The 25,503-nt window shown below is 41.2% G+C and overlaps 2 protein-coding genes across 3 annotated transcripts; one reads left to right on the top strand and one right to left on the bottom strand.

Annotated features, from left to right (window-relative positions):
- Positions 1–1,616: 1,616 nt before the first annotated feature.
- LOC119729177 (syntaxin-7-like) lies at positions 1,617–8,787 on the bottom strand. Its single transcript, XM_038201709.1, has 10 exons — positions 8,706–8,787; positions 7,977–8,054; positions 7,743–7,812; positions 7,293–7,392; positions 6,721–6,858; positions 5,870–5,913; positions 5,491–5,569; positions 4,809–4,881; positions 3,588–3,670; positions 1,617–1,733 (listed from the first exon to the last, which is right to left on the bottom strand). The coding sequence occupies exons 1-10, from the start codon at positions 8,785–8,787 to the stop codon at positions 1,632–1,634; spliced, it is 849 nt and encodes a 282-aa protein (XP_038057637.1). The 3' UTR covers positions 1,617–1,631.
- Positions 8,788–12,104: 3,317 nt separating this feature from the next.
- On the top strand, positions 12,105–25,246 carry LOC119729306 (sushi, von Willebrand factor type A, EGF and pentraxin domain-containing protein 1-like). Of its 2 annotated transcripts, XM_038201927.1 has the most exons (21): positions 12,105–12,430; positions 12,941–13,123; positions 13,322–13,504; positions 14,019–14,252; positions 14,758–14,925; positions 15,083–15,358; positions 15,699–15,839; positions 16,276–16,458; positions 19,216–19,383; positions 19,506–19,679; positions 19,818–19,991; positions 20,127–20,300; positions 20,450–20,623; positions 20,803–20,976; positions 21,155–21,328; positions 21,488–21,661; positions 21,924–22,097; positions 22,284–22,457; positions 22,686–23,651; positions 23,778–23,862; positions 24,140–25,246. In XM_038201927.1, exons 1-21 carry the CDS (start codon positions 12,346–12,348, stop codon positions 24,492–24,494), a joined length of 4,593 nt encoding a protein of 1,530 aa, XP_038057855.1. In that variant the 5' UTR covers positions 12,105–12,345; the 3' UTR covers positions 24,495–25,246. The 2 variants fall into 2 exon arrangements, with proteins under 2 accessions (XP_038057855.1, XP_038057856.1); XM_038201928.1 differs by lacking the exon at positions 19,818–19,991.
- The last annotated feature ends 257 nt before the right edge of the window (positions 25,247–25,503 follow it).

The following is a 25,503-nucleotide window of genomic DNA, read 5'->3' as shown; positions in this document are numbered from 1 at the left end:
GCTGTTTTGTGCCTTTTCAAAATTTCAAGTTCGTTTACGCGGAATAGTGTAACTCACTGACGAAAGGCTCAGTACACAAACTCTGCGTAATGGTACAGATACAGCTAATTAAATGCAAGGATACACCCCTTTATTAAAATACACACAGACACCAGTGCTAAATGCCCATACTTCAAAATTCTTTTAAAAATACTCGGAACTCTCACTGATCAACATGTCATCTTTCATTTTCTTAAAATTTTCGGTGGGTTGACCATTGACTTTGACGAGAAATTCTCACTCAAAGAAGACGACCCCTATTTTTCCCAAAGCGGAAAAGTAGCCATCATGAAAAACGATCCCTCCACAACATGGCAAAATAGCTGATTTAGTTTTCCTCAGAAATAAAATGTGACTGCTACATTTTGGTTTTAGACTTCATGTCAATTGGAAAATTATAGGAAAGGAGGTTGGAACTTTTTTATCGGCGAAAGAGGGCGCTGTGCATACCATGCTTTTAACATGATTCGGGTGGAATAATGACAATTGTATAAGGGAAAACATTAAACGTTTCAACCCATCAATCAAAAATGTCATAGAAAAATCTCCTTTATGCACTGCAAACTGAAATTCAGACAACAGAAAGAAAAACACGAAACAAACAAAATAAGGTGTTATAAACCAAGTTGACACAAACTTTGTAAGTACGCATTTGTACAAATGTCAATGGCAACATTGAGGTATACCATTCATACACGTACATGTAGTACGTTTTTTTTAATGATTTGTATAGTGTGCTTTACATATTCATTGGAATTATCAAAGTTTTTCCCCAAATATCAAGGAATACAAGAAACTGCATTCGTGTCTAATTCACTGGAATATTTTGAGCGCAACTATCTATGCCAGTTCTTAAAAAAAGGTTTACGCATTTTACAATTTTATTTTACATTTTCATCTTTGCTATATATTACACATTTTCGCTTTACTATAAATTCCACGTGGCGCTGTTTACATGGCGTTTGATTGTAATATTAATATGACTTTTAATATTCAACTACGATTATGTACACCTTACTGGATTACAAAGCAAAACTAAACAGAAACACATTGACTATTTACCTTGCATGGTGACTTCAGTGCACATGATACAGCACACAGGTTCCGTCTTTCCCAATGTAAACCATTAAACTGATTTATTAATATTTACAATCTTGCTTCTATTTTTTTTTTACAATTGATTAACACATTTGAAAACATAACGTCGTAATTTTGTTTTAATATACAGCAAGACAACGAGGTTCCTTGTACCAGGCCACTTTAGTAAATAATCTCGTTTATCAGAACTAGCTGCAGAAATATTCATGCTGGTTGCACAGTTGCAACACGAGCGATTTTGTAAGAATTCTGTGTAAAACGTGCAATTTATGTTGCAGTCCGAAAATTTGTGTAGAAGTTACAATGTGGTAAATTGGCGACAAGAGTTTTCGCAACCAATTTTACGTGCATGTTGTAAGGAAAACTAAAATAATACATTTTTCAATGTACATGTCTTATAAAGAAGACCACAGTACTCTTACTGAAAATAATAATTAATAATAAAAACAACGTTTTTACCAATGTTTGTGTATCGGTCTCGAAGCGTGTCGTGGTTAATTACTCTTGGGTATTGCGACGTAGATGATGACCCCAAGAAGGGCCAAGAAGACAACACAGCAGATGCAGATGATGAACTTCTTACGCCGAGCCTTGCTCTGTCAGGGAAGGAATCCAGAAGAGGGAGAAGAAACAAATGAGACGGGAAAGTTGCCAAAAGCCTGTGGGACCTCCTTGCATTGGGCCGTTAACACCAGTGTACCAACAGACAAGGAGTGCTGGTCCTATCAAACAATGCCGCATCACAGTTGTACCTGCTGCAGTCGGCACCCACAGACTCTGAGGTAGTTTGGCCTCAGGATTTTGAACTGATGGATCCTGTTAGATCGGACAGGCTTTTCACTTTGTAAAGTGCCGCATGTTGTTGCATAGGATAGGTTTCTAGCCAAAATACCCTGATGGGCAAACATTACAGAAGCAATTACACAGAATTACACAATTAAGAAGCCATTTGGAATGAAAAATGGTGGTGTTGATTACGTTTTATATGCTCAACACAAATAAAGTTGGATGATATGCATAGAAAGGTAGCTCAAACATTTCCCAACAAAACCCTGTTAAGAGAGCTTGTAACTTCAGTTTAACCCTAAAGGGGCCGGGTTATTTTGACCATCTCTCAGCCGGGGGGGGGGGGGGGGGGAGGGGGCGGATTCCGCCTCCCCCTAAGATCTCGGCCATCGAATGACGAACAATTTTGAAACTCGGCACATGCATAGAGCAACTCTTCCTTAAACATACCCAAGAAATTTCATGACTATAGGTCAAAGGGTTTTGGAATTATGGCTAATTAATTATTCATATGTACGAAAGGCAATTCTGCTCTGTGTACACGACGTATATGCGAAAATTCAGTTTTCACGGAAAATTTTTCGCTACGCGGCAACCCGTGGTCCGATTTTTATGTTTTTGGTATCAAAAGATGCGCAAAGCTCGAGGCTAAAAAGTCATAACAGCTCGGGTGGCGAAATTTTTTTTTTTAGAGGCTATGACGAAAAATGTTGAGGGGGGGGGGGCGGATTCCGCCCCCCGGCCCCTTTAGGGTTAAGTTTGATGGAATTTTGTTGAGAAAATGCAGCATTGTTTCTAGCTTGGATAATTTACAGAGGAGAGGAATTGTCTCAAAGAATCCTGCACTTGTGTTCTTGAAAGCAAAAGCAAGCTGTCCGAGCTAATGGATGCGTCAAAGAATCATGCGTGATTGTTATGAAGCAGAAAGCATGCAAGCAATATTGAAGCACTCTGTATGCAACTTAATATACTAGTCATTTTAAAAATTTCAGGATCCAATGTGTGACATCTTTCTAGTCCCTGTCACATTGGTACTTTGTAATTTTGCTAATCAAGTATCTTGGAGGACGATTGCATTAATGGTAGGGTAGATCATTTGTCATTTGTGCATTTTTACAAAAGTACTCAAAATCTAAAGACGGGTGCTTTAACAACTAACACGATGCCTTTTAGCTCTATGAATACTGCAGAAAAAAACAATATTCGAGGATCTCGATTTCAATTGAAAGGTTACCGAGTCATGCTTTTAATTGCGCCCGGAATCAGCGTCCGGGACTCGTTCTCATTCAGCCGATTGCATGCAGCTATGCGTCGAATAATAGCAACCGCTACCGCGCGTGCATCATGTCAACGCTTGCAATGCACCCATTCAGGGATTCGCCGAATTACAAACCAACTACTAACGGAAATTACCAAAAAACGCATCTTTTGACGCATTTTGCGATGTCAGACGCAACACAGACAGGGAAAATAGTGGACCCCGAATTTATAGAATGACCAATAGGAATTTCATATACATTGTACCTATAAGCCATACACATAAAAACTGCACTGTATTATACTACAACCCACAGGCTAAGGTTCTAACTCACAACCATCCTTGTCAAAAAGTACCCAACAGAAACGCCAGCAGCTAGACAGAGAATGACAAATCTGGGTCTTACCTGATATGTCTTGGCTTTCGCTAGCTGCGTGTTGGCTTCCTTAACGTGAACCTCGGTCGTTTCCACATTTTCCTCTATGCTATCTGCATGATTGACGAGGAGTCGTTAAAATGTACCAAGTTAAGTTTTGAAGATCACACATCAAACTTAAGTACAAAATGAGCATTTCTGTTCATCAATTAGAAGATTGTGCATACCCGAAAAAACTTCCACATTGGCAATCCCAGCGTCACGGACATTACATTACAAATCAGACAGTTTTTGATACTTCAGGCGCTCAGTAAACCTTTCATATCTTATACATCTATCATTTTAAAGTATTGGTCAAGGAGACTAGGACTTTTGGATCATCTCTCTGAATCAATAATTAGCTTTCAAGGTATTAATTGGTTCGTACTGGACATACTTTTCTTCACAGGGCGGCGTGAAAACGCGCCGTTGGCCTGTGCTCGCTATGTTGGTAGTTGGGTGGGTGGGTGGGTGGGTTAGTGGACAGTTTACTCGGCCCCAGGGTGACCGTACGGTTATGGCAAAATTCTGCTAAAATGCACTTTAAAAATCTGTCAGATTTATCAAAAATCTGCCAAATTCCCCAAATTTTATAGTAACAATTTAAAAACACGTTACAAAGTACTCTGTGTTATTGACTTTGAGACAGCGCCATTTAGATTTTTTTGGCGTAAAGGGTGCAAATGTGACTCGTCGCTAATCCAGGGGCTAGACGCTGTACTTGCTTGATACGCTATAACCCGCCGCCGCAATAACCGGAAACTGCGAGAGGGCGCTATCACGACCAACCAATATCGCCCACGAACCTGTCAGAACCACAGACACATATGTCTACGGTCAGAACAACCCGCTCGTGGGCGATATTGGTTGGTCGTGATGGCGCCCTCTCGCGGTGGCCGGTTATTGCGGTGGCGGGTTATCGCGTATCAAGCAAGAACAACGTCTAGCCCCTGGACTACTCGTCGCTGTGCAAATGTAACTCGTCCAACCTTATTTTCTATTACTGCATTGATTGGATCGTGAAAACAAAGCGACGTATTTTTTGGGGGGCAGCCATTTTTTTTCACTCATTGGATGCTCTCAAAGTTCCGTAACCCGTCTTAACGCATTACCCACCGTGGGCCACTTTGTACTTTGTAATGTCCATGACAGAGCAAATACGCTGGCATGTTTGGAATTTTTGAAACCTTTATCCTCCGATGTTTCGCTTACCGATCGAGTCTCCTTGCTCCTCAACCATCGTTGCCAGTTCTTTGAAGATAGTGTTCACGTCGGAGATGTCCGACTGTTGAGATACAATATGAAGGCAATAAGTAACATCGGCCACAAGTACGCATAATTTGATAAATCAAGGTATTTAGTTTCCTTTTTGTGCATTTTTTTCCCGCTTGAAGCAACACAATTGCACGAATAGGCCTAAGCCAGTTCGGTATTCCGATTGCACATATGCACATCAAGATTTGCCGATTTTCCTTTCGGGATAAAAAGTACCAGTCCTAGCTTCACTTTGAGTAATGATTTTCTTGTGGAATTTTCTTGTAGCTATGTTCCTGGATAATTGAAATGCTCCCAAGTGCCATCCACCTCAATCCTCCAAAATCCTCTTGGCGGTTTGGAGGATTGAGGATGAATGGTATTTGAAAAGGAGGATGATTTTGGAGGATTGAGGACGAATGCATTTTTTGAGGCAGGACTGTCTGACGGTTTTGAAGGATTGAAGATGATTCCTAGCAAAAAGGCCGAGGAAGTTAGGGAGAAAGTTGGTTGTGGTTACAGTCTGTGCCAGTTTCTGTGAGCAGCAGGGGTGGGGTGCAGAAAAGGGGGCCAGCGGTTAAAGGCGAGGGGAGAGGAGAGGTAATGGGAGGGGTGGGGTGGGGCTGGGGGATATGCCTACCTCCAGTTTGTGGAGTTGGGCTTCTCTTTCCTTCAGGGCTTCGAAGTCCACCTGTTGGAATTGGCTCTGGGAACCACTACTGCAGAGAACCAGTGAGAAATGCATTCAACCCAGACTGAACTATTACAGTATCAAAGTATTCAACTATCGAAAATCTGTTGATTAAAAAAATCTTGCTTTGTTGTTACGTTGGAGAGCAAGATTTGATTACAAATTTCAGAACCAGATGAAGAGTATTCATTATAAAGCTTCCAAAGGGGAAAGACTCCAGTGATGTCAGAGTTTCCATCAATAAAAGATGTTTTTCAAAACATTGCTGGATAAAGTAAAACAATTCTCCACCCCTCAAAACAACAACAACATGATTTTATCGTCTCACCCTTCCCAATTGAGGGGAGCATTGGGTCCTTCGTCATAATCGTCCTGCAAAGGAAAATAATTTGAAAGAAACAAAATGTTTAAAATCGTTGCATCTGTTGTGCTTTGTCTTCCGTCTCTTTTCTGGAGCAGCCTTGAACCCTTTAACCAGGCAGCCTCATACATATGCCAGGGATGTCAAGTCAAGTCAAGTAATCTTTATTTTATCCCACAATGGTAATTTGAAACGCTCGCATACAATAAAAACATTGAAACAATATAGAAACAGTTACATATACAATAACACGAACAATCAAAACGTTTAAAATAACCTTATGCTATATTTAAAATAAATGTTAACTTAAATAATAAGCATATTTAAATGATACTTGCTGTCTAGTCCATGCTGATACAATTTAATATTTACGTTGGAACATCAGATTGTGATGTTTTATTGCACGAGGAATGAAGGAGGATGGATGTCGGTTTGTCGCATATGGCACCCGCATACGACCAGACCTTGGGATCAGCTGTTCAGCAAGCCTGTCATGAAGTGGGTGATTTTTGTCATTCAGTAGCATAGTGAGCTGACCGATCACCAAATCCTCATATGCTGTGTCCACTAACGGCCTCGACCCCCCAAGAATCCTTCCTGCTTCTTTACAATTCTATCTATGCAGTCTTTTTCATATTTCCCAAAATTTCCTCCCCAACAAATCAGAAAGCACCCCAAGACACTAGTAACCACTGCGTCGTAAGAAGTTTCCAGAATTATGATCAGCATGGAATGCATTTAGTTTTCTGGATGTCAGACGCGACTTGCATAATAAAGACAAAGCAATTAGAGGGGTATTTTTTTAAATGGGTACTGACCGCATATTCTGAGTTGCCCCTGACTCGCTTGATCTCCTCGCGTTCCTTCTGGGCTGCCTCTCGTTGGACTCTCTGGAACTGGTTCAGCGCCGATGAGAAATCGCTGGTGAATCGCCCCTTCTTCATCCTCTGCTGCCTCTACACAGAGAGAACAGGATAATAATTATTTTTAGGCAGGGTATTGGCGGCAATGGCTGCCGCGCCAACTATCCTGAGTAAATAGCTTTGCCGCCTCGCCCGCTACGCCGCCTCGTCCACTATGTGGGAAGGTAGTTTGCCGCCACGCCCGCTACGCTGGGAAGGTGGCTTTGCCGCCGCGCCTGCTGCGCTGGGAAGGTGGCCTTGCCGCCTCGTCCGCTACGCTTGGAAGGTCGCTTTGCCGCCTCGCCCGCTACGCAAGAGAGATGGAATGAGCTGCCTTGTCTGCTTCACGAGGAACCTGGAGGTGATGATTCACATTGTGTCAATGACTTCAGTAACCCACTGGAAATTTGCATCACTAAATAGAACACTTCTGATTATTTCTGTTGATATGGAACTTAGCTTGAGTGGGTATGATAACTGGTGCTTACCTGGTCTGATTGGGACACGGAAGCCGGGGCATTGTTGAGGTCCTTCAGCATTCGGTTTGTGTCCTTAGCTAATTGATTGGTGTAGTGCTGGACTTCATCACTGATGACAAAAAATAAACCAATGAAAATGGAGTACTAAACGTTGATATAATGAACGTCATCACTATACCGAACATTTGGCTGTAACAAACATTCCCTGTCACTTCAGAAATTTGTGTACAAATATACTGTCAACTTGAGGCCAATAATTGCTATTACAAATGACCACTAAACAATATTTATGAACCCAATTGCTTTGTTATATAGTGAATTTCTGCTGTACTTGTAAAAGGGAGGGAGAATCTCAATGTTTGTTTGATTGCAATACCTGAGAAGGGCAATCTTTGTTCATTCCAAAGAATGAGTATTATTTTAACATTAAGTTTCAATTAATGTGGATGAAGCACTAACAGTTTTGATCTGAGAGTCTTGTTGTCGTCAGGCGTTCCCAGCCGAGGGATGATCCGCTCAATTTCTTTCACTGTGGAAGTAAAACATCAAGATATGTGATAAAACCCACTCAGAAATTTGTGACTGGTGAAAAATGGTCAAGGGTTTGAATCCAGTTGTTTACCATGAGCTATGTATTTCCACTTCCCCTTTTCAACAGATTTATATATTGGACAATGAACAGGACTGACTTACCATTCTGGGAGATTTTCTGTATGTTGGAACCTATGCCTTGCATCCGTCTGTTCTGATCTGCTGCGGAGCTGTTCCGCCCTGTGGAAAAATAATGGCAATGATATCAGAATTCAAATACTCAATGAACTACTCGGCTGAGTCCAGTAAAAGTATTTGCATCAGATTAGCTGGTTCAGAGTCATAAGCTTCGTTGTCTTACAATTTTTGTCCAATGAAGTAAAACTACATAGTCTCATCGCCCCACTTAAGAGTACAAAATATGGGGAGTCAGCTTGACGTCACGGTACTTTCCTCGCCTTCCACTGCTGTGACCGGGTTCGAATCCCGTCTTGGCCAACAATGGATGGGGTTTTGGGGTTTCGGTTTTCTGATTCCATTTGTTTTCCCCAGAATATTCTTCTGGGGTTTCCTCCCACCTCTTAAACTGTAACTTCTTCTCATTGTCTTCTCTGCACACTCAGGCTTGCGAGCTACAGTGACTAGGGCGCTTTTGAGGAATCCTTGGTTTCATTACCAGAAATAAATAAATAAATAAATGAATAATATTATTAACAATAATAATAATAAAGATTAAGTTCAATTTTTGCCTGAACAATAAATCCACCACTGAGAGTCCTTAGCAAGTGCGAGTTGGTATCAGTCTCCCCGTTATTTAGTTTTATAAACACATTTATTTATTATAATTTTGAATTATTTTGAAAGAACTGTAATTTGCTAAATAACACGTACCTCCAGAGCCAGAGTTGTATGTGGAGTAACCCCCATCGCTATACGCACCACCTCCCGTCCCTCCAAAACGGCCAAACGACATCTTAATGTTCTGTTATGGATTATTTATGGATTCTGTTAAATAAATGTAAACTTAAATAAGAAGCATATATAAATGATACTTGCTGTCTAGTTCCTCCTGATACAAATTAATATTAACGTTGGAAAATAAGATTGTGATTTTTTTATTGCACGATGTTACATCGAGGAAGGATAAGTAACTGCCAAAATTTACAAGTTGATTGAAACAGCATCTTCTTTGCTGAATAAACAAACAACGAAACAAAAACAATGACATATATGGACTTGTACACAAGGTGGCTTCAATTGTATGAGTAAAACATTTCGAAAAGTTTTAACGTAAAAAGAGAAAAAGACAACAGCCATTGGTCAGGTTTGTTATGAACAATATGATCATAATGCCGAGCTGCCAAGTAACAAAAATATACCAGTTTCTCGTCCCGGGCCGCTTCCTTTTTATTTGTTTCCAACAAATTTGAAGTCATTTATTGTAGAAAGGGCATGAAGGGTTAAGGCTCCTTTGAAATTTTTTTTTCTATAAGCAAAGAGTCCACTAAATGGAGACAAAAAAAAACATCTTGGGGAAAAAAACCGCCCGCCTCCTTCATTTAAAGAAAAGTTTGGACGAACACTTTTTTTTTTAACTCGGCCTACTGACATGGAACATTTTCAAACGTTATTTTTCGCTCTAAAATTATCAATTAAACATGTCAAACCTGTCTTGACCAATAATTATAATTGATAATTAGTAATTTATAGCATACTTTTTGAATGTAATAATAGTTTCATAATCATCATCAGACATGACCAAGAAAAGCAAAAATAGAACATCCATTTGAAAAGAGACATAGTGAGAATGGAGAACAGAGAAGTAAAGAGGAACTGTTTTCCCCGTAATTATTGTTTGTTAAACATTACACATAGACCTTTATTTAGACCCGTAAACATTGCTTAATATACACAGCCACGCTATGTTCATATCTCTGGACTTTCGACATGTTTGAAATCCCGGATAAAGACCGTCTATTTACAGTCCCGAAATCAAACGAGCACTGCGTGTTCAGTACTTACATAAGAGGTTATCCAAGAACTTCCAGTGGCAAAGGATCTGTCGTTCCAAAGAAATTTGAGGGGAAAATGCAGCACAACAGCAACACGAACATTAGTTAGAAGTTTCAAAGTCCAGAGTCATGAACGGAGCGTAGCTATTACAAAAAAGTACTATTAACTACAGCCACTATTACGGGTCTACCATGTCTACCCTTTAATGACCACACACAATCATTTATCAACTTCAAATAAAAAATATAAGAAACAGAGGTGGATATGAATCCTTCAGTGTACAGGTTACAAAGTGATCAACAAACCAATGAGTGTGAGTCATGCTGGCAACTACATGCTTAAATTATGTACACATTAATTACTGTGTGGTTTTTCCATTAAATGTCCTTTGCAAGTACATTTACGATTCGGCTATACGTATGTGGCCAAGGAAAAGGGTTTATGCGCCAAAAGGCTCGTGATAAATCGAGCCGAAAACTCACCGAAAGTGGGCGGGCGTTCAGTCATTATCGTCCTCTTACATATGTTTTGTTGTAAACGTAGGCCTACGTGACATGATTTGGGGTTTGTCAATCTTTAACATTAACAATAGAGGGCCCTTCCTATCGCTTTTGAACTCTTGAGGGCGTATTATAAACCGACAGAAAAGTGGACAAGTGAAACTTGGAAACTTGAATTTGTTAGCGAAATTTTTCTACGAGTTTTTTGCAGGAACCTGTAAAAAAAAAAAAAAAATAGTTTAAAACGTAGAAATGTAAGAAAGAACACAATATGTATTTTTATCCTGCTATAAATGCAAAGAAAACAGTGATTATTTTAATGTATTCCTTTCTCCAAGCCGTTTCGCGGATACCGCCATCTTGCTTGAAATCGTGATTGCGCAATGGCTCAGGGGGCACACGTGACCCACACTGAAAATCCGTAACGTGAATGGTGTGGTGAGGTCAGAACTGCTCTGAAAAAAAACTCTCTTTTTTTTCATTGAAAGAACACAATTTTGGGTACAGAGTTTTACAAACTGATAAATGGGGCATTGAACTGTCCATGGGTGAAAAAAACATTCATAAAATATTACATGCAAAGGCAGCCATTAAGCTCGAAAAGTGAAAATTTATCGCGATAAAAGTAGTCACGTGACCGCGCGTGCAATCACACAAACGATCCGGACATGAGGAGAGCCCGGAGCGTCAGTGCGACACTAAATTTTCGGCAATGTGCTTGGTCACGTGACTACTGTTTGCGAAAAAAATGTCCCTTATCGAGCTTGGTGCCGTCGCATGTGACATCTTTTAAATATTTTTTTTAACCTATGGACAGGTCGATGTCCTATTTATCAGTTTGTAAAACTCTCCGAAATTGTGTTCTTTTCATGGAAAAAAAATCCAAAAGAGATCTGACCTCCCCATGCCTTTTACGCTACCGATTTTCAGTGTGGGTCACGCGTGCCCCCCCCCCCCCCAGCCATTGCGCAATCACGATTTCAAGCAAGATGGCGGTATCCGCATAAAGGCTTATGCCGAATTATCACAATTCAGAACTGCCGAAGTTAATTCAAGCATGCAGAAAGTTCATGATTCAAGCCAGGCCCGTCGCCAAGGGGAGCGGGCTTGTGGGGCCGGGCCCCCCATGGCGAGCAATTGCCCCCCATAGGCAAAAGCCATACATATGTATTTTTGTATTTTATGATAGTGCCCCCCTAGTTGGTACTGCAAATTAACTCTGCAGTAACTAATGAAGAATCTACAGTAAGCCAGAGTTGTCGGATTGACCGCCCCCGTAGCATTATAAGAGAGCCCTCCCTCAAACCCAGGGGAGGTTTCGTCAAGGCAACGCATGGAGGGTACGTCTGATTGAGGGCAATGAGAAATAGCGCCCCCAATGTTTTTCCAATGCAAGTATTATTTTGTGACCGAAATGTTGTGTTATTAATAATCGTCATTAATTTTATCTTCTGTTATAATCACACAATTTTTGAAATAAAGTAATTTTGAGCGATCTGTATCTTTTGGTTTTCGTTTTACTTTTGCTTTCTATTTATTTTCATATTTTGTAATGCGAATTCCTTAATATGTGTAGTATGAATACCTAGTCATCCCTATCTACACAACACATTATATAAGTCCATGTTTGATTCTATTGCAAGGATAAAGATTAATTATCAGATAATGAAAGAGATATCACCCAATATCTAACTCACAGTGCACTTACAGTGTACATAGATGGTAAATGCGTATTGTGTTGTCATATACGTAGTGGTATAATGATAAGACAGTGGCCATTTGAACATTAGTAATCGATACCAATTGGAGGCCATGTCTAAATAAGCTGACCAAAGCCCCTCGTAGTAGAGCGGTTTTTTTTCGACATTGTTTTTCCTTTGATTTGAGCGGATCGATTAACTTCTACATTAGAAGAGATGTAGCCGGTATTATTTGGAAATCGTCAAATGAATCGATTTCGGGAAACTTTCTGAGTTGAATCGTTCACCTTTTTCGTTTGAGCGTCATGAACTTCCAGAATGCCGTCTCAGAGTAAATCAGTGCTGGCGTGTCTGGTGGTGATGGTACTGGCGTTTCTGACTTTGAAATGCCAATCTTCTTCAGGTAAATAATAGTTTAAGCATACCAGTGTTAGATTGTCTGTCTAGGCCTAGTTTGTCAACCACTAGCCCTGCCTTTGGCCCTTGTCCGTTGTCTGTTTTTCGATATGACTTCGCGAGAGACCCCTTTTTCCGTCCGCCCCTTTTTATTAATTAAGTGTCATTCATTCTCCATTCAAAACAAGTGATTTGGGGGTTTGGTCGTTAAGATACAACGGAATGCAAAAAAAGTCTAGAGCGACAACAATCCCTGAATTTGAATATCAGTTTACTTTGTACAAAATTAATGTCTACGTAAGTCCTTGTAGGCTTGTAAATCTGTACCCTACTTTTTGATGAATTCCTAGCTCTCTGTTCATCATATCTGTGTGCCTCAATGATGTACGCATACTTGTGAATTGCGAAGTTATGTAGAGCCTTCTTAATTTACCAATCAAAAGAAGTCCATTTTCTCCTTGGGTCACTTCAAAAGGTCACCCTCGTAAAAATGTGTACCTCTCCACTTCCATTTTAGCCTCAGCATGTACCTCGATCCCAACCTTCTCCAATGCCACATGTACGCTGCTAGACCTCTCCACTGAGGTGTACGCAGTCTGCTCCTGCGATCCTGGGTACGAGCCTGAGGGTCCTGCCTCCGTAGCTGTGCTGAGGTGTAACGACACAGATAGCTGGGAGGGTGACGGTCCCGCATGCACCTGTAAGTAGGCAGAACTCAGCTTGATTTCAAATTGCTTTGTGTTTTGTTTTGTTATCTTTTAAAGCCGGTATGAGGAAAAGAGAGGTAAGTGACCATGCAAAAGGTCCTTCCTTCAATCTTCTCTTTTCAACATGTGGGGAGTACTCGTGCACACCCTCAACAACCGTTCAATTTTCGTCATAATCTTATACTTTCTAGTAATAGAGTGTCCCGATCCAATAGTGCCAGCATGGAGTTCTCTAGATGGACCCACGATCGCCGGGTATTATCCAGGCAGTACCGTGTCATACACCTGCCAGGCGAGCTATGCAGCGGTGGGCAACAGCACGCAAACATGCCAAGCAGACGGCACTTGGTCTGGCCTCGACTTGTACTGCCGACGTAAGATAACATCTACGTACTTTCAAGAATGGTTTTCAGTTTCTCCTTGATTTTGCATAGCACTTAATGAAACCACCAAAAGAAAGTGACCCAAGACGCATCCACCGGTAATGGTGCTCAAGGCGCTACATATTATTACCCCTGCTCATTGAGCCAATGAAACATTCCAAAGACAATCTCAGCTCCCCGGGGAGTGTACAGCTCGATGCTACCATTTGGGCACAAAGCGGCTGAAATCAACCAACATATACATCGTTTCTGCCTTCATGGGTACCCATTTACTCCTGGGTGGGAAGAACAATTGGTAACAAATGTCTTGCCCAAGGACACACGCACCACAACCCCAGACTGGATTCGAACCCACAACCTGCAGAATTAACCACAGATCTTGAATTCGATGCTCCAGGCCATCACTATGCTTGATGCCTCCTCATGACCACGTTTATTGAATGAAATACAAACAAAAATATATATTTAAATTCAGGACGGATTTCGTTTTTTAATATTTGTACAGCTTCTTGTCCGACTGGCGGCCTTCCCAACGAGAACCACTGCTATTTCATCAAGGAGGACCTTTTCCACGACTGGGACAACGCCCGCTTGGCCTGCGAGAGCGACGGCTACGCCCTGGCAAAGGTGGAATCCGCCAGCCAGCAAGATTTCCTCAAGACCGAGTTGCATGCCAGGGGGAGTGCTCTCGAATACTGGATCGGCGGCCATGAAGCCAGGCCATGGGTGTGGGAACACAGTAAGTTTGTCCTTGTCCCAAAGGGCCACCTATTGTCCTATTGCTCACTGAGTCACGGAGTATGAGATGCCACTGAGTCACTAAGTAAAAGGTAAAGTAGAAAGATTGCGGGTAACACCATGTGGAGAGTAATCTTTTCTTGGATGAAGTGTGGTTCTGAGAAGAACTGGTTAGTTGAGTGTAGAACTCGACGTTTCGGACCGTGTGCTCTGTCCGTCCTGGGGAGGGTGAGATGGACAGAGCACACTGTCCGAAACGTTTAGTTCTACACTCAACCAACCGGTTCTTTTCAGAACCACACTTCTTCCATGAAGAAATTACTTTCCACATGTTGTTACCCGCAATCTTTCTACTTTATCTCATCTGCCATGCAAAGCTTCGAGTCATGTATAAGTAAAAGGTGTCACTGAGTACAACACGACCCATTAACATGAAACTTTTGGATCCAGTCCCAGTTTTGATATTTCGTAAACGATCATAATATAATTGTTTCTCAACCTCACAGGCAAGAAGTTCCCCGAGTTTTTACCCTGGGCTCCGGGCGAGCCCAACAACCAAGGGGGCGAGGATTGCCTACAGCTGAGCTCTTACTCTGACTCGTCAGGGACCCCTCACAACTACCGCTGGAATGATCAAAGCTGTGACGATCTCAGCTACGCCATCTGCCAGTTTGGTAAGAGTTATGGTCAATCGTAAGTTACCCATTCTCCGGTCAAGTTGCAAGAGTATCACACACATTTGACCTGTGATCAAGTATATGGGAAAAACCGGCAAGAGGCTTAAAAAAATGCACTTCTCAAAAATCTTTTCTTTCCTATTTTGTCTTTCAGCTTCCCCGTGTCCGATATCAGCCTTAGCAGCATATAACCAATACGACTACGACAGCCACTGTTTAGTCTTTGTCGATGCACTAATGAGCTGGTACTCGGCCAGGGATGACTGCAGTTTACAAGGCGGATGGCTGGTGGAGGTGGTGAACCAGGCAACTCAAGAATTCCTGGTCGAGACTTTGCTGCGTGATTTCTCATCGGGCGTGCTCTCCCATTGGTGGATCGGGGCGATAATTAATAACACTGTGACAGAACGCGCGTGGAGATGGACTGATGGTAATTTAGTTGACTTTTGCAATGTTGTAGATTTTTTTTCCAAAGAAGGTGTAACAAATACAGGTAACACAACATACCCCAAAACATCCCAAGTGACAACCATTAAGGCAGGTAAAAGTGCCTAGAGGAGGACAAGCTGCCCCCCCCCCCCCCCGGGATGCGACCAAATGATATTCGGTTTAAAGGAAATAAACGGTTAGCCAAATTTAGACAACCTTTTTTTTGGTAACATTATGAAATAAATTATCGATTCAGAATTATGGCGAGTAAAACACTAAGACGTCTTGTTTGGGGCCGAAGTTTTATCAAAGGCTTTGTATTTTGTGTTTACTTTATTTAGATGTGTTAATAACCAACCTCTTTTGGAAACCGAACGAGCCTAACGGCCTGGATCAGAGTTGTATCTCAATGCTGAGTCTCGACGACTTCGAGTGGGACGACCAGTACTGTTACCACCTCCTCTATCGTGTATGTCGATACGGTGAGGACAATCAATTTGCTGTTTTTATCCGAAGGCGCCGGTATCGACTAATTTTCACTGAGATCTCATTGGACGGATTTTGTTTGTCAGTGCGTTAATCATGGTGGTATTACGATCAGTAATTTTCGTTTCCTTCATAAAATGTGAAAGAAATTATCGGGGTTTGACGTAAAATGGACGTTCCATTGCAAAACTATTAAGCCCCTAAAATATGTTTTCATAATGCTAGATATTAAAACCACATTGGGCAATAAGCCCCACCCACCCTCGACTTGTGTATATTCTCACATTGCTTGTGACCGAGTTTGACCGAGCTACTGCGGTCACCTGATCAAAAGTCGTAATCTGATTGGTCAATGCGCACTATGTTTGATTGACAGACAGAAAGGGTCATTTTCTTTGCTCGCCGTTAATTTCGCGCCATTTTTCCCCACAGACTTGCAGAACACCACGTGCGGGGACCCGGGCTGGCCGTTACACGGCCAGCGATCTGGAAATTCCTCCAACACGAATGGTGTGGTGCAGTATACCTGCGATGAAGGGTACCAGCTGAAAGGTCCCGGATCTAGGGTCTGCCTGGCTAGCGGTGATTGGAGCGGAGAGGAGCCCTCGTGCAATAGTAAGTTATTATTGCGTCTATTCCTTTGAGTATTTACCTTGTAAATTCTGCAATTGAATAGTTTGTGATACTCAACCAAAAAAATATCGACCATTCATACTTAAGTTAGGTTTCAGTCAGTTTTAATTAAACCTGCAATTTAATTACTTCTAATGGAAATAACAGTTGTCAGTTAAATTTAAATGTATGAAAGGAAGAATATTCGATATTTTAAAAATTATTGTCTTAATTTGAATTGCAACCAATACATTTTTCAAATTTCTGAAAATGCAAACTTTTAAAAAGAAACATTGTAAATATTTCTGAAATAGAACAAAAAATCTGAACAGTTACTTATTTAAATTATTGGACCAAGATGCATGGCAGATATAAGTCCCTGCGTCCGACGCTGTTGCGTTGACTATCTGATACCGGTTCCCAGTGTAGCCAGAAGCATCATCCGGCAGGACGAAGATTGAGACGCGAGGGTCGTAGGCGTGGTTTCCATCCGTTAACGACTCCACAGCCGTGTCGTGGACTCTCCCCCAGCCGATTTCAATCCGGTCCTCTCGTGAGATGGAGCAGTTGAGGGTCAGGACCTCGCCTTCCGATACTTGGATGCTTTCCAGGGGAGGAGAGGCTTCGCCTTTAGTCAGACGCAGAGCATCCGCGCTCCACTTGCCATCAGCCGCTAACAGCGCAAGGACAAAGCAACCAACTGCTATACTCGGGACAGAAACCAATCTTCTTCCGTCAGGGGAGGCAGCTTTAAGCATCTCCACTTTATTGTACTTCATAGTCCACAATGACAAAATGACAAAGTGCTTCCAAGCAAGTGCTTACACCAGTTGTAAATCTCCTGAACGTTTCGCCGTGCGTTGTAGTTTACATGTATTGTCTACGCATTGGAGCTACTGCTTGAATATTAAGAAATTGCCAAACTCTTCGAAATATTTTTCAGATATCACAGTAGGATACAAATGAGTTTGAATTCGCAGGAGAGCTCACCGGCATTAATGATGAAGAGACGTGGATGACGTCGTATTTTTAATCAACGGATTCGCGTGCACTACGACATTGCCAAAATAATCTATTTTTATTTCGATTGGGATTTTTTTAGGTGGTTGACGTAATACACGGAAGCATCTATAAAAGGCCGCTCCCACAAGGAAAGAAAAACAAGTCCGTTCATGTTTGGCTTTTGTTTGTCGTGCTTCGTTTTCAAAACATCTTTGTTTGTGTTCAATCCTTTTCCATCAGAAAACAAACATTGAAGAGAGCACTCAGTGATGCAACATTGGTTGACTATTAGCAGGTTGTGAATTGTTTTAATATTATTCTGGAAACTGTCAACTTTAGAAGTTTAATAAACCAATCATACTTTTCAGCCCAAAGAAGTGGGTTTTTTTTTAGTTTGCAACCGATGACGTCATGGTGACGTAAATGTGACACTTAAGCACCGACTCTTAGCCACCAAGTGTATAAGAAACGTGCATGTATGTAAGGTTCAAAGCAAATTTTCTTAGTTTTTCAACTCTATAGTTTTAACGGTATCAGATTGTACTCCCCCCCCCCCCAAAAAAAAATATCTGCAATGCGTGCGTCATTATTGGTATTACTTACGGTTGGCTTTCCATTGAAGTTGTAACCCTTATCTATCTTTCTTTTCGGTGGGGTGTTTTTTTTTATTAACCGTGTGGCTGAAATAATATGAAAACATCGCCAATCTAGAAAGGTAGTCTGTGTGTTTGCTGGCGTTGTCCTTGACGTTGTCGCGATCACACGGTCGAGTGCATCAGGGCATTGTGTGCCAGCCCGTACAAGTTTAAGATTGGAGATCCGGGTTCCCACGGACATAAAAGCCTCGAAAAAAAATATCTGACGGGAATCGGAAACTCTCGAACCCCAAAAATTCCCACTTCGGAGTTTATTGCATCATGCACTACGTCAGCTGTCATTTAAATATTCAGTCAACAATTCCATCGCTGGAAGCTACATATCACATGTGATATTACCGTATAGCTACTTATCCGAACATGTTGGGAAATTTTAGACCAAAAATAGACAGACTTTCCTCAACTCCAAAACAGCTTTTTGACGGTCCAACTGATGTAAGGAAACGTCACAATCTCAGGAAAAGAAACACAATTTCTTTTGGTGGAAATCTCCGGCAGGATACCAGACTGAATTGCCAAGTATAAGCTGCGCCTGATTATATTTACCTCCCAAGTTCACTTTGAAATTTAACAAGGAAATGATAGTGCGTACAAGCCCGGTCCGCCGTCGCGTTACACGCAAAAATCAAGCGGTGAAAATGGATCAAATTAAGCCCCATAAGTTTCCCATAAAGTTATCGCGTAATATATCACGTGACTATAACAACTGTACATTATCTTGCCTCCATTTACACACAATTTTCATAAAACAACTTTACAAATTGTTACAAGAATTTTTTGTCAGGTACTTAATTTCATTTGTTTGCTTTTTCTTTAAATTTAAATGTTGTAGTTATATTTGATGGGAAACTTAGGGGGCTCGTTTTGGGTCAGTATTCCGGGGACAGACATAATGCAAAATAGCCGCGCATGCGCATCGATCGAGACAAAGCCCGTTCGATGACTTTTATTTTGGTAAATTTTCGGGGACAGACAGACGGATAGACGGACCGACTGACCGACCACCAAGTGACATGTAGATGCTCCTGTCAGAGCGTAAAAACAGTTTGTAATTATAAGGCTATAGGCTTTAGATACAATTTTGTATTCGTTTTTCCCCCAGTTATATCGTGTAGTGACCCTATCATACCCAATAGCAACGTCACCGTACTCTCGTCCGAATTTCGAGGCGTGGCCATCTTGTCATGCGCGGAGGGATATAAGGTGGAGGGTGATCCGGTCATTCAATGTGGTAGCAACGCTTCATGGATTCCTACAACTAACTGTACTAGTGAGTGTATTTTAGTGTGCGATAAAAACATCCTTTTCAAGTTAATGATTAAAGTTAAGAAAAAAAATTATCTGAACTTTTTCATCATATGAAATTTTCACTTCTGTGTTTCCTGTCTGTAGTAATCACTTGCGGCGAACCAGCAATCATACCAAATGGTAACGCTACTGTGCTATCCTACGAGTACCAGGGAACCGCCATGTTGTCCTGCGAGGAGGGATATGAAATGGAAGGCGAAAGTAATATCTCATGCCTTAGCAACACTTCTTGGAGTTCAACCAACTTCACATGCAACGGTAAGTGAGAACGTTGGTCAGTTCCAAAACTTTGATCTGTGTTGGGTAGTATCTTAAACATCTGGTTTGCAAAAGTGTTACATCTCAAAAACAACACTTTTATTGGTGCTCTCTTTGTAATAATTCCTTTCTTGACAGTCGTACATTGTGGTGAACCGCCAACCATACCCAACGCTAACGTCAGTGTGCTGTCGTATGACTACCAGGGTGCCGCCATTTTGTCCTGCGCGGATGGATATGAAATGGAAGGCATGGACACGATCTTTTGCTTGAGCAACGCTTCATGGAGCTCAACTAATTTCACCTGCAATAGTACGTGAGAGTTTTCTAAACTGCTTGCTTCAAGATACTAAATAATTCCAGTATGAGGGGTATTCAGACGTGGTATCTTAAATAAAAAGAACTTAACAGCCTAACCCAGCGATTGTATACTGTTGTTCTTTGCAGTAATTTCTTGCGGGGAACCACCGACCATTCCTAACGGTAACGTAACCGTGCTGTCCTACGAGTACCAGGGAACCACAATTTTATCCTGCGCGGAAGGATATGAAATGGAAGGCGAAAGTAATATCTCATGTCTTAGCAACTCCACTTGGAGTTCAACCGACTTCACATGTAACAGTGAGTGAACGTTTTGGTCGGCTTCCAAATTTTTATTTTTGCTGGACAGTATCTTAAAAAATCGACTTGCAAAAAACTAAAAGTATTACATCTCAAAAAGCAAAACTTTAATTCATACTCGTTTCGTATGTGGCTTCTTTTTTTCAAAGTCGTGCGTTGTGGTGAACCGCCAACCATACCAAATGCTAACGTCAGTGTGCTGTCTTATGAGTATCAGGGCGCCGCCATTTTGTCCTGCGAAGAAGGATACGAAATGGAAGGGAGTAATGCCATCTTTTGCATGAGCAACGCTTCGTGGAGCTCAACAAATTTCACTTGTAATAGTAAGTGAGAGTTTTGTACACTGTTTGCTGCAAGATACTAAATAATTCCAGTAAGGAGTATAATGCAAGAACTTGAAATTTAAGTTTTTGCCAAACTTCATAACAGACGTACGTGGTATCGTACATAAACAAGGACTAAACAGCCTAACCCAGCGATTGTATACTGTTGTTCTTTGCAGTAATTTCTTGTGGTAAACCACCGACCATACCAAATGGTAACGTTACCGTTCTGTCCTACGAGTACCAGGGCGTCGCTACTTTCTCATGTGCGGAGGGATATGAAATGGAAGGCGAAAGTAGTATCTCATGCCTGAGCAACACTTCCTGGAGTTCAACCAACTTCACTTGTAACAGTGAGTGATATTCAAGGCGATTTCAAGTGTTAAACAGGGCATCCTTAAGACTTAATTTTCCAAAGTTTGAAAAAAAAGTAATGTGCGACTGCAAACTTTATTGCACAATTCCAATATTTCTAAAGGCATGATTATCCTTTATCAGTGCTCTTGTCTTGTGTTGCTTCGTTTGTTTTAGTTGTTTATTGTGGTGAACCGCCCACCATACCAAATGCTGACGTCTCTGTGATGTCGTATGAGTATCTGGGCGCCGCCATTTTGTCCTGCGCAGAAGGCTATGAAATGGAAGGGATGGACACGATCGTTTGCTTGAGTAAAGCGTCATGGAGTTCAACTAATTTCACATGTAATAGTAAGTGAATATTTTTTAAAGTGTTTGCTTCAAGATACTAAATCAGTAGTACAATTTCTTTACCATGGTATTGAAATGATTGTACATGAAATGTGGTATCTTACAAAAAATGACTTTAATAAAGCTTTAACCTAGCGTATACTCTGGTTTTTCCTGCAGTAGTTTCTTGTGGTAAACCACCGACCATACCAAATGGTAACATTACCGTGCTTTCCCACGAGTACCAGGGCGTCGCTATTTTCTCCTGCGCGGAGGGATATGAAATGGAAGGCGAAAGTAATATCTCATGTCTTAGCAACTCCACTTGGAGTTCAACCAACTTCACATGTAACAGTAAGTCAAAGCCTTGCTGAACAATTGTTTTAAACAAAGATCTTTGTTTCATGCTCCATGATCCACTTTTGCCCAAGTTTTTGTCGGCTATTTTGGGTCCACCTTAAACTTATGCTTAAATCCAAATAGTCATTAGTACTGTACAGTTGGGGATATCTTAAACAAATCACTTGCAAAAACTCAACTTGGCAATCATACATCATCATCAATCACTGAGAGGTCACAGTTCTTATTGTCTGTTGACTTTCTTTTTACTTTCCAGTCGTCAATTGTAGTGGACCACCCGCCATACCTAATGGAAACGTCACCGTCGTTTCGTATGAGTACCAGGGTGCCGCCATTTTGTCCTGTGCGAATGGATATGAAATGGAAGGCATGGACACGATCTTTTGCTTGAGCAACGCGTTATGGAGCTCAACTAATTTCACCTGCAATAGTACGTAAATCATATAAACGGTCGGAACAATGAAATCAAGTAACTGAATTAACAGAGATCGAGTAATGAACCTCTCAGTTTTGTCGTTGAAATTAACACCCAAATCCCAATGTTCCATGAAAGACGTGATATCTGAAAAACAAACATGGATCATTAACTAATGTCTGTTATTGTATTTTCCCCCAGTTATCTCGTGCGGGGAACCACCGACCATTCTTAATGGTAATACCACGGTCGTCTCGTATGAGTACCAGGGAGCCGCCATTTTGTCTTGCGCGGAAGGTTATGAGGTAGAAGGCGAGGATGTGATATTTTGTCTGAGCAATGGCTCGTGGAGTTCAGTCAATTCCACCTGCAAAAGTAAGTGGAGAAGAAAATCAAGTTGTAAACCTCGGAGAAACAAAAGAAAATCGATTTTGTAAAAATTCTTCAGACCAAAGATTCGCCATTCAGCAATTCGACATCGCTTGTCCTTCAAAAGCGCCCTAGCTGTAAAGGTTGCAAAACAGATTCATAGGTTTTGGTCAAGCGGTAAGTTAAAACTGTTCAAATGAATGGCATAATTGATCTGCGTTTTTGTCTTGTCAGTGTTGGCCACCACAGAGTCTTTTCTGTTGCCCTCAACGATGGGTGATACAACAACCCAGATCATGTGGACAGCAGCTGGGGGTGACCCTACGACATTATCGCAGGCCACTGTGTCGAAGTCAACAACGACATCTTTTGTGTCCACAACAGAAGAATCCACAACGGCTGAGTCCACAACCGCTGATTCAACAACAGTCGATTCCACAACAGTCGATTCCACAACAGCCGATTCCACAACAGTCGATTCCACAACAGCTGATTCCACAACAGCCAAATCAACAACAGCCGATTCTACAACAGCCGAATCAACAACAGCCGATTCTACAACATCCCATTCCACAACCGCCGATTCAACAACAGTCGATTCCACAACAGTCGATTCCACAATAGCTGATTCCACAACAGCCAAATCAACAACAGCCGATTCTACAAAAGCCGAATCAACAACAGCCGATTCTACAACAGCCGAATCAACAACAGCCGATTCTACAACAGCCCATTCCACAACCGCCGAATCAACAACAGCCCATTCCACAACCACCAATTCCTCAACAACCGATTTTACAACTACAGCCGAATCAACTACTTTTGAATCGACTACAGACGAGTCAACTACAGTCGAGTCCACAACATCTGAGATGACGACTGTAGCCACAAGTCCACAAACAACGCAACCCCAATCCTCTATCCGCGCGACTCCACTAACTTTCATCCACACATCTCCAACGGACAATCAACAAGTTCTAACACATGGGAGTACGAGTTCAACCAACTCGGAAAACCCGTCAACTCCTGACTCAACCGACATCGCATCAACCACTGCACTTGTCGATTCAACTAAAAGCCAGACGACACCGCGTGTGACCTCTTCAACCGTGACCTACTTCAGCTCATCCACTTCCTTATCAACAACAGAAGCTGATAAGAAACCTACATCAGCCCCGTTGACAGATTTCGAGACTTTTAGTAAGTAGTCGTCAGTTAATTTCCTAAACTGCTAAGATTCGCTGCTAAATAACCTATCTCTTACAATGTCTTTCTTTGAGGTTCGAAAATTTACGACAGCTGATGACTTTTTTACTTTTCTTCCAGTGCTCATCATTGTCATCTGTTTGCCAACTTTTCTCATCCTCTTTGCGAGCGTCGTCTATCTTGTCTTCGTGTGCAAGAACAAACGGTAAAGTTTAAGTTTCACAACCAGCCTAAATTTCCACAATTAAAACAACATATTTAACAAAAGAGGTCGCAGTAACGAAGTCCTTATTTAAATAGGACTTTGTAAAAATCACTGCATGTGATTACTGCTTTAAATGATAATATGAATGAGGCTGTGTTAATATACACAGTGCAATCTTTGCTGTACAAGTTTTTACAAATGCTAAATCTTTCTACGATTTTGTTGCTGTGAACAGTGTGGAGTTACAAAATTGTAACTTCTTTTTTTGTTCTCCCAGCTCTGGGAAAAAGATCCACCCAATGGAGACCGACGAAATGATGTCACAGCTCAGTGCTGACGTCATGAAGAATCCCCAATCACAAGAGGACCACCAATCTGCAAGAACTGTCTTGCAAACAGAGGGCGCTGTGTCTCGTTCCGTCAGGCCGCCAACAGGGGGCGCTCTGCCTGAAGTTAGGTTCTCTCGATCTCATCTTTCAAATGATGGGAGCAGTGTTGCATCTTCGAGGATAAAATCGAAGACTAACAGTGCTAGAAGAGGGAGAAGCGGCACAGTCAAAACAGCTTGGAGTGAAGAGAGCTCCCTGCCCGTTTCAAAAGCTTCGAAGGCTTATGTAGAGGATTTCGTCTAGCACCAGTTGGATTAAAATTGTCCATAACTGGTTCTTTTCATATTGGGGCCTTGTAAATAGCATACTACATCACACGCATCACACGCAGAGCTAGCTATGTGTGAATTGTTTACAATACGTTGATGGTCGATATTCCTTCGATATACTCTTCTTGATTAGTTGCAAATTTTCAATAATAATTCTGTAGATCCCATTTCACCTTAATTGAAAACTTGGAAATAAATGTCTCATTTGATATTAAATTCCATCTCTTGCATTTTTAAGGTATTTCACTATTTTTGTTTCCTTTTTTAGTTGCTGGCAGAAATCTGAGTTGTATTTTTCTAATTCTTTTTAACTTTATAATACGCTATTTCGTTCAGAGTTTGTATATTCTCGTCGTTAAAACATGAGATTATTTTATCAAGTGGTTCTTTTCCCATATTAATTTTTCACGGAAAACAAATAACTTGGGTGTGTCGGCATTACGCTATGTCGGGATAAAGTACCAAAACTGAAACCCTATTTTTTTGTTGACAATTGAAAAAATAATTATTAAAAGGGACTTCGAACTTTACAAACACTGAGACTGCATCGCGTATTGGTAACTACTAGAGTGTGGTGATGGATGTATGTTGACACGATACCACAACAGAGTCCGTGCACAGCTATCGCATTATATTGTAATCAGTCTTCACTGCGCTGCCCACGGTAAGTTAAGCTTCATCTCACTGCATAAAACCTGTTGAACAATGACATGTATTTTGTAATTTAATGGGGAAATTTCATTTTGAAATGCATCTTTTGGGGATTTTTTTTTTGGGGAGGGCTAAGTTTTAGCCAGCGGCGACTAATTAAATTAACATTTATTACTTTGAAAGATAAACGTTTTGGTTTTTTGTGCGGGTAAATTACGTGAATGTGTAAACGTAACGATGCTCATAAGCATAATTTATAATGAGATTTGTGATGACATTGTATAGTTTGGCTGCAATGCATGTATATGCTTTTGTTTACCTCGCGAACAGCA

This window comes from Patiria miniata, unplaced genomic scaffold, assembly GCF_015706575.1.
Source record: "Patiria miniata isolate m_02_andy unplaced genomic scaffold, ASM1570657v1 HiC_scaffold_20, whole genome shotgun sequence".
NCBI lineage: Eukaryota > Metazoa > Echinodermata > Asteroidea > Valvatida > Asterinidae > Patiria > Patiria miniata.
Note: the sequence above shows the minus strand (reverse complement) of the source record. Positions and strands in the feature narration are given on the sequence as shown.

What these genes read in the sequence shown, in the direction of transcription:
- LOC119729177 (XM_038201709.1), bottom strand. Translation starts at nt 8,787, where the DNA reads ATGTCGTTTGGCCGTTTTGGAGGGACGGGAGGTGGTGCGTATAGCGAT. An exon ending in ACAGAAAATCTCCCAGAATG is followed by an intron (nt 7,813 to 7,976) that starts GTAAGTCAGTCC and finishes TTACTTCCACAG; the next exon opens with TGAAAGAAATTGAGCGGATC. An exon ending in AAGACTCTCAGATCAAAACT is followed by an intron (nt 7,393 to 7,742) that starts GTTAGTGCTTCA and finishes TTTTGTCATCAG; the next exon opens with TGATGAAGTCCAGCACTACA.
- LOC119729306 (XM_038201927.1), top strand. Translation starts at nt 12,346, where the DNA reads ATGCCGTCTCAGAGTAAATCAGTGCTGGCGTGTCTGGTGGTGATGGTA. An exon ending in GAAATGCCAATCTTCTTCAG is followed by an intron (nt 12,431 to 12,940) that starts GTAAATAATAGT and finishes CTTCCATTTTAG; the next exon opens with CCTCAGCATGTACCTCGATC. An exon ending in AACAAATTTCACTTGTAATA is followed by an intron (nt 20,624 to 20,802) that starts GTAAGTGAGAGT and finishes TGTTCTTTGCAG; the next exon opens with TAATTTCTTGTGGTAAACCA.